The following is a 9,008-nucleotide window of genomic DNA, read 5'->3' as shown; positions in this document are numbered from 1 at the left end:
GAGGCCCTTAGGGAGAAAGGAGCTGTCGACGGGGAAAAAAAAAAGCACAACCTAAAAGTTAAGAATTCTGTTTTGTTTGGAAGACATTCTGAGGACTTCAGAGCCTGGAGGCAGCCTCAGCCAGAACATCAAAAGATGACTCTTCATTAAAGAAAACCAGACGTTTCAAGTTAAGGGATGTAGTGCTTTCCTCTGCATGGGAAGGTCTTCGCTGTGCACCTCAGCCATCGAGTGCCAGTGTCCTGAGCTTTCCCTCCTGAGTCGTCTCAGTGTGCACCCTGGGGCGTGGCTGTGGAGGCAAGGGCTTGGCAGTGGGCAGCCTGCCCGTCTCCATCCTGAGATCCCTCGGGGCTCACCCTCCAGGCGGCTGTAGTGGCTTGAAGGCTGCAACATCCTTTGTTTGCTGATAAGGCAGGCAAAGGGTTTTTCATTCAGAGCAAAGAAAGTGGCCTGATTTTAGAGATAATGCCTCCAGCCTTTCATGGCCAATTCTTCCATATTCACACTTCTAGTCAGCTCCAGCTTTTCAGAATTCCTCTATAACCCCCGATATTCCAGTTGCTTCAATGGAATGGGATGATGATTTAAAAGATAATTTAGATAATTTCCCGTGCCAATCGAGGTATCAGTCAATATTCTATGGTCTGGTTTTTAACTGTTAAATAAAACTCCTAGTGTTACCACAGTAAATTACCACGGACTTGGTTTAAAACAACGGAAATTTATTTCCTCACAATTCTCAAAACCGGAAGCCTGAAATCAAAGTGCAGGCAGAGCCAGGCGCCCTCAGAAGACGTTAGGGAAGAATCCTTCCTCACGTCCTCGATTCTGGGAGCTCATGTCGCCCCCTGGTGGGCAGCAGCAAAATGGCACTCTCTGTCTCCGCATTTACACACCCTGCTTCCCTGTGTGTCTCTGTATGTCCTTTTTTTTTTTTTTTTCGGTCCTGTATAAAAACGCATTCTTTGAACTTAGGGCTTACTTTAATCTCATCATGATTTTTACCTTAATTACATCTGCAAAGATCCTGTTGACCAATAAGTTCACATTCTGAGCTTCCGGGTGAACATAGATATTTGGGGAGACGCGACTCATCCACAGTACTTAACGTTATTTCACGTATGGTTTGCCTCTATTTCATTAAACATTGAAGTGCATAGAAATCAAATGATCAAATAACTGGTTTATGACTAGATTTTAAAATCTAGTGAATTGACTACAAAATTTGAATCATCACCTCTACTAGAAGCACTGAACATGGCTTTATCTGATAGATCAAATTTCTTGTGGAAATACAAGTCTTCAACAAAATGGTATCAAGTGATTCATTAATTTCCTGACACTCTCTTTCACATCTTTGTTCCTGAGGCTGTAGATCAGAGGGTTCAGCATGGGAATCACCACCGTATAAAAGGCAGAACCTACTTTGACTATGAACCATGAGTTTCTGGAGCTGGGCACGCAATAAAGGAACAGGACCATCCCATGGAAAATGGTGATGGCGGTCAGATGAGAGGCACAAGTGGAGAAGGCTTTTTGGCGCCCACCAGCAGAAGGCATCTTTATGATAGTGACAAAAATGGAAATATAAGTAGTGAGGATAATTGCCAGGCTGCTCACCTCATTGAATATGACGATGACAAAACAAAGCATCTGGCTGATGTGGGGGTCAGAGCAGGAGACAGAGACAATGGCCAAGTGCTCACAGACAAAATTATTGATGATGTTAGACCCACAGAAGGATAATGCCAGGAGAAAATAGGTGAGTGTCAGGGAAGAGACTACCCTCCATGTATAGGGTCCGGCCACTAGTAATGCGCAGAGCTTTGGGGACATGACTACTGTGTACAGTAGAGGCTTACAAATGGCCACAAATCGGTCATAGGCCATCACTGCCAACATGAAGATTTCAGCCGCTGCAAATATACAAGCAAAGAAGAATTGCAGGATGCATCCTAGGAAAGAGATGGTTCTGTCTTCCACAACCAAGTTCTCCAAGAGCTTGGGTGTGACTGTGGTGGAATAACAGAAATCAGCAAAGGACAACTGACTAAGAAAGAAGTACATGGGGGTGTGGAGTTTGGGACTGACCCTGATGATGGTGACCATGCCCAGGTTCCCCAGCACAGTGACCGTGTAGATGACGAGGAACACCAGGAACAAGGGGACCTGGAGGTCAGGATATTCCGAGAAGCCCAAGAGGGTGAACGTGGCTGTGGCACTCTGATTTCCAGCTAGCATGACTGCTGTTGGAGAAAATCTGCTATAGTGATAATAAAAATAGTAACCATGACGATGACAATAGTGCACCTATATCACATTCACTGCGTTGCACACATTGTGCTCAAACTCTAAGATACGTGCATTTTGGTCTCTAAATAACACTCCGAATTGCAAAGCAAGTAGCCTCGTGTTCTGAAAAAAAGAACCTGAGGCATATATAAGTTAAGGCACTTGCCTGAGGGGACACTGCTTACTAGTGATGAGTTAGCTTTTGAAGTTGATCAGGAGTGACAGATCTTGAATTAAGTTTGGGGTTAAATAGAAAACTTTTCCACAGTGTTGTAGGAAATGTGTTTTTCACAGTTCTGTCATTCTGAAGAGCTGTGATTCTTAATAGGATTAATACAAAAATGCATGTAAATTGAGAACTAAAGTCTATTTTAAAAGAACCAGGATGTTGTAAAGGCAGGAATATTTCGATTGTCAAGTTGTTCAAACTGGAGATCATAGGAAAGGCAGAGTTTCTGAGTCACCGCAAGAATTTTCAAGTTTTGAACTGACATATGGATGCTGAAGGAAATATAGTTCTGTATATCCTCAAGCTTTTTACTGATTCCAGTTTGATGCTGAAATAATTGCCTTCACGTTCTAAAAACACTGCAGCAAACTGGTAAAATAATGAAGCTGTATTTATGAAAACACTTTACCCCAGTGTTTTCTTTCCTTTGTGTTTGTCGATTTTCTCAGTTTCACTAGTGCTCTGAACATAGCCTTCGAAATTCCTTGATCATTATCTTTTAACTTACTATTTTTAATCTGATAAATTTACTAGGAATGTTATAGCATTAAATACACACAGAATATCTGAATTGGAGAGTAACTTAAATCATGTTTTGCTCAAGTCTTCCACATTCTGTAAGATTTCTCTATGGAACTAGAGAACATGGTAGTAAACACCAACCAACTGTACATTGTCACCCTCAAAATTTCTGGTGACAGGACCATTGATTCTGATTAAAGCTACATGTGATCTTGTTTTGAGTCATGCAATCTTTGTTACATTTGCTTACACTATTTTGAGAAAGCAAAATCATCTTGTCTTCACAAGTAGTTCATAATCCCAGAAATGTATTTAATCATTTAACAATAATTTAAAAAACAAGTTAGCAGATAACAAGCACATGTCTTAAATGTTCAGGTCAATAACAGACTATCAGTACGACTCGCGTAAACCATTCGGTGCCATTTCAGTTTGGTCTGACCTGGTTGAGATAGGAACTATTTTCTCCTTCATAGCCTTATGGCATTTTTGACACTCAAAAAATGTATTTTCTAAGGCAATGGGCAGGAAAGTGCAAAGAACTAATGACAGACCACATGATGAAAGAAATGTGGGCTTGGAAACATGGATTTGATTCAGTTCCAGGCTTTGTCATTTACTGTGTGATTGCTGGTGAATTACTGGAATTTCCTGAGCCTCAATTTCTTTATCCATAGTAATGACACGATAATACATATTTCATAGGTGTGTAAGGAGGAAATTCGGAAACGATGTTAATATACTTACTGCAGAGTCTGACAACTGTGGAGTCCAGAAAGTGTAGGCTTTCCCGCTCTCATTTCTTCCAATTCTTGGTGCTGTGACTAATTGGTACTATTTTTAAACCCTTAGATTATTTTTAAAAATCTAAGGAAGAGATCATGGTTCAAAATGGACAGCAACACACATGCGGGTACAATTCAGGACACAAAAGGGCAGCTCAGCCATTTTCCCTGCCCTTCCTTTTGGCCCTGTTGGTGTTAACTCACCAGGGACTGTCTTTCGATACGTTGTCTGTTTCCCCTTTGCTCTCTCCTTATCACCTGACTCCTGGTGCTCTTTTCTGTGTAACCTCACGGTACCCAAGGCTCAGACAACTTCCCTGCAGGGCCTCTAGCCAGCACTGTGAGCGTGCCAATCTCTCCTTTCCTTGATGGCACTGTGGCTACTGTGACAGTCGTTTGACTCTGAAAACTTTGACTTCTCCCCATTAACTAATTTATCAAATCTAAAGTTCTCTGCTCAGTTTTATCTAAACCCTCACCCTAGCTATATTTCCCAATTTTCAAACTTTTAAAAATTATGCCAATGTTCTCAGCTTATAATGTATAATGCATGCCCACTTATTCTTCGGCTGATTTGATTTTTCTTCTCTTTCCCCTGGAATGGCCTCTTTTTCTTGAGTATTGATGCAGCAGTTGCAATATATAAGGCATTCCGTGAAAACTACCATCACTAACAGGAACTGTCCCTTTCACTCCAGCAGCATTTTCCACACTCTTGGTATACCTGCAGATATCACCATCAGAAAAATTGAAAGTATATGATACATAGTGTCCACTATTACTTTATGCATGTTATTTTTATTTCTACACAATTTGGAGATGTTGAGGACATTCTCAGACATTATAATATCATTTAAAAAAATTCATTTTGGCTGTACTATGCTAGGCACATGGTGGATATTCTCAACGCAAAAGTCAGGACGACACCCCAGGGGAGGGAGAAGAGACTGAAGCTCAGCCAGCCACGTGAGCTTCAGGAAGAGGGACCCAGGAGACATCACTAAGGCTGACCAAGAGTGATCCTTGCCTTAGCGGCTGGAGGATCTTAATGCTTCCCATATGAGTAAGGCTAATGTGAGATAGGTCACCCAGCCTGGAACCAGCTCACCTGAAAATTCTGTTAACAGTCTCCAGGGAAGTGACCACTCAGAATTCAAACATCATGTAAAGCATTAAGAAGTTGGTCAACACAGCAGAAATCCACAAATAATGAAAATTAATGTGACTGGAATATATTTCTTTCTTGATATCCAGGAAAAACTCAGAGAAAAGGAGAAAGAGAGAGACAAAGAATTGGAAGCTGAATCTGACTCCTGTGAATACAGTGCAGGGCTTATATGTGACTCCGCGAGCTTGGGGATTTAGACCCCAGAGAATATTTCCTGAACGATTGCTCTTCACATCACAAACTCAGAAATAAGATGGAACACTCTTCCATGTAGAAATTAACAAGGATGTAGTTTCTTCTAAGTCCCTGGAGATAGTGCCTCATCTAGCTTAGCTCATGAATTCCTTTAAGAAAATGAATTATAGAAAAATACACACATTGAATTAGAAAACATGGTGACTACAGCAAAACCCAAGAGGAAAGTTAAGTCAGCTAACACCAGCAACCGTTCAGAGATGATTATTATTACATCTGCTACGTGATTTCTCCGTACTTTTCTGAGCATAATGGGCATGTGTTTTGAGATGTGTAAACAACACAACTTGGGTTCTGGCTTTTTTGCTTAACATAAATAATTACTGTTGTCTTTGGAAACAGTGATCTACTTTATTGAAACTAAATGGTGTCTTCTAAATATGGGCAATCCACACTTTCAAGCTTATGTTAGCACAATTAAATAATATAATGTCTTAAAAATAGCAAATGCATTTTGGAAACATATTTAACTCACTAAAACCACTAGGTGTCAACCAATCCACTATTTCCACTACCCCCAAATGCCACCATCTATACTTTCCCCAGGCCTCTTGCCTGACTCTACCAGGAAGCCCTAACACAATGGAGGCTGTTTATCACCAGGCGTAGAGTTATGTATTGAACACAGCACAGCCTTGGTCCTGAATCCCACAGGGCTGCCTGGTTACCCTTTTGCTGGAATAGGCTTGAGTTCCACAGTGCGTCTTCCCCCATCCCCAGCACCTCTGCATCCTGGACCAGCCCCAGAGCCCACTTCTGCACTCAAAGCTAGCTTCTATTATGTTAGCTTTCTGTGCTGCGTAACAAATTACCACCAGCTTACAGGCTTAAATTAATACACTTTTTTTTTTTTCGGTTCGGTCCAGCTTTATTTATGTAACAAAACATTTCTGAACACATACTGTGTGCCAGGCCCTAGGTGAAGAGCTGGAGAAACCCAAGGATCTGTTGCTCTGGGTTCTTGTATGTTCAGTGCCAGGTCTCAGTTCTCTCCACTGGGGCTTTTCCTCTCACCCGACTCCCTGAGAAGTGTGCTTCTCCTCTTGGCTGCTTTCTTTTTTTTTTTTTTTTAATTGAAGTGTAATTCTTTACAATGTTGTGATAATTTCTGATGTACAGCATAGTGATTCAGTTATATATACAGTATGTTATACACATACATATATACATTCTTTTCCATTAAATGCTATTACAAGATATTAAATAGAGTTCCCTGTGCTGTACAGTAGGATTTTGTTGTTCATCTATTGTAGGTATAGCAGTGTCTGCAAATCCTGAACTCCCGCTTTCTCGCTCCACCCCCCACCTTTCACCACCAGTAACCATAAGTTTGTTTTCTAAGTCTGTGAGTCCATTTCTGCTTGAATACACATTCTTATATCAGAGTTTCTGTAGCATAGTAGGCGGCACATTGCTGAGTTGTATGGGAAGAAGTTGTTGAGTGGTTTGGGAAGTATTTGCAACCTTATAAGACACTGCTAAACTGTTTTCAAAGTCTTTCAACCCTTTTACTTGCAGCTGAAATGCACGAGCATTCTGCTTGCCCAATAGGTCCACCGCTGATATTTGAAACTCTTACTCATTTGAGCCCTTCTGATCGACTGCAGAAGTATCTCACTCTGGTTTTAGTTCTAGTTTTAATAAGAGTTTCACTGATGACTAAGGATGCTTAGAATCTTTTCATGTGATTATAGATGACTTAGATATTTTGTTTTGTCAAATGTCTGCTCTAATATCTCACCAACTCATTAACTAGATCATTTTTCTTCTTGTTTTGCATATAGAATTCCTTATGTTCTACATACAAATCCTTTATCAAACATATATATTATAAACACGTACACAGTCTGTGGTTTAGATTTTCATTTTATTAATGGTGTCATTTATTCTTAAGAAACTTTCATCACAAGTTTTTAATGGTAATAAAGTTTCTTTTTTCATTTTTTAATGATCCATCCTTTTTCTTTAATTGAAGTATAGTCGGTTTACAATGTCATGTTAATTTCTGGTGTCCAGCGTAGTGAAGTAAAACATAAAAAGGATAGATCATTATGAAGTAAAGGTAAAGGCTCATTTATCCATGTGGATATCCAGTAATCTCAGCATTGGTTGTTGAAAATGATAATTTCTCTATTGAACTATCATGGCATGTTTTTTGGAAATTAAATGACCAGATATGCTTGATTCCATTCTGGGACCCTATTATTGTAATATTTCACTGCCTTGATTACTCAAAAAAATTTAGAATAAAATGAATATATGAATTTAAGTAAGGTAAAACAATATTTAATTTTGTTTGCTACTCAGCAGGCTATAAGTTTAATGAATAAACATGATCTTCTACCATCTATTATACAATGAGTAACAAATGATTCATTACAAGCCACAGGAAGATGAAACATTTGTCAAAACCATCTCTGGAGTATGAGTTTCCTGATCACAATTCTGGGGGATCATCTCAGTCCAGCATATATCTGATGAGCTGGGAATCAGTTTTGCTTTGGAAACACCCACATACAATTACACTATATATGGTAAAGCATTTTAAAATAATTTACAAATATTTCAAAAGACAGTCAAATAATTTTGTTTCCAGTTTGTTTGACATGTGCTTTACAACTATTCCACTGAAAATTGATGTATGCTACAATCAATAATCAATAATTGATAAAATGTTGTGCTGTCATAGATAAACTAAAAGCCTCTTGATTAAAAGATTTGAATTATCTGTCCCACTATGAGAGTTGAACAATCTGTAGCATAGTAAATCACTTTTTTCAGAAGTAAAATAATGAATCTAACAATATTATCTTGAGTGACAAAGCAATTTTGTGAAAACTAATTTTCTAAAAGTGTTTTTTACGTCTTTGTTCCTAAGGCTGTAGATCAAGGGGTTCAGCATGGGGATCACCACTGTGTAAAACACAGAAGCCACTTTAACTGTGAGCCAAGAAGATTTAGGATTAGGGATACAGTAAAGAAAAAGGATGGTCCCATGGAAGATGGCGATGGCTGTCAGGTGGGAGGCACAGGTGGAGAAGGCTTTCTGGCGTCCACTTGCAGAAGGCATCCTCATAACAGTGATAAAAATGAGTATATAGGACGTCAGAATAATCATCAGACTGCTTGCCTCATTGAATACGGCAATAATAAAACATAGCATCTGACTGATATAGGGGTCTGAGCAGGAGACAGAAGCAATCACAGAGTGGTCACAGATAAAGTTATTTATGATACTAGACTCACAATAGGATAATGCAAGAAGAAAATACATAAATGTCAGGGAACACACTATGCCCCATGAGTAAGACCCAGCCACCAGCAGAGCACAAAGACTCCGAGACATAGCCGTGGTGTAGAGCAACGGGCTACAGACTGCCACAAAACGGTCATAGGCCATCGCTGCTAACATGAAAGTTTCTGTTACTCCAAATATGCAAGCAAAACAAAATTGCATAATGCAGGCAGAGACAGAGATGGTTCTGTCTTCCACAATCAAGTTCTCCAACAATTTAGGTGTTACTACGGTGGAGTAACAGAAATCTTCAAAGGACAAGTGACTGAGGAAAAAGTACATGATCGTGTGGAGATTGGAGCTGATCTTGATGATTAGAATCATGCCCAGGTTCCCCACCACGGTGACTGTGTAGACAGACAAGAAAACCAGGAAGAGCGGAACCCGGAGTTCCGGATATTCTGAAAAACCCAGGAGAATAAACGTGGGTATGATACTCTGATTTCCTTCTGATAACATCAT

The 9,008-nt window shown here is 39.8% G+C and overlaps 2 protein-coding genes across 2 annotated transcripts; both read right to left on the bottom strand.

The window, feature by feature from the left end:
* Positions 1-220: 220 nt before the first annotated feature.
* LOC102506031 (olfactory receptor 5D13-like) lies at positions 221-2,241 on the bottom strand. The gene is made up of 2 exons (XM_014554445.2): positions 1,326-2,241; positions 221-285 (listed from the first exon to the last, which is right to left on the bottom strand). The coding sequence occupies exons 1-2, from the start codon at positions 2,239-2,241 to the stop codon at positions 221-223; spliced, it is 981 nt and encodes a 326-aa protein (XP_014409931.2).
* A 5,816-nt stretch (positions 2,242-8,057) lies between these two features.
* Positions 8,058-9,008, bottom strand: LOC106728935 (olfactory receptor 5D13-like). The gene has a single exon (XM_014554446.1). The coding sequence runs from the start codon at positions 9,006-9,008 to the stop codon at positions 8,058-8,060; it is 951 nt and encodes a 316-aa protein (XP_014409932.1).

This window comes from Camelus ferus, chromosome 10 (assembly GCF_009834535.1).
Source record: "Camelus ferus isolate YT-003-E chromosome 10, BCGSAC_Cfer_1.0, whole genome shotgun sequence".
NCBI classification, from domain to species: Eukaryota; Metazoa; Chordata; class Mammalia; order Artiodactyla; family Camelidae; genus Camelus; species Camelus ferus.
The sequence above is the reverse complement of the archived record's forward strand: the minus strand, read 5'-3'. Positions and strand labels throughout refer to the sequence as shown.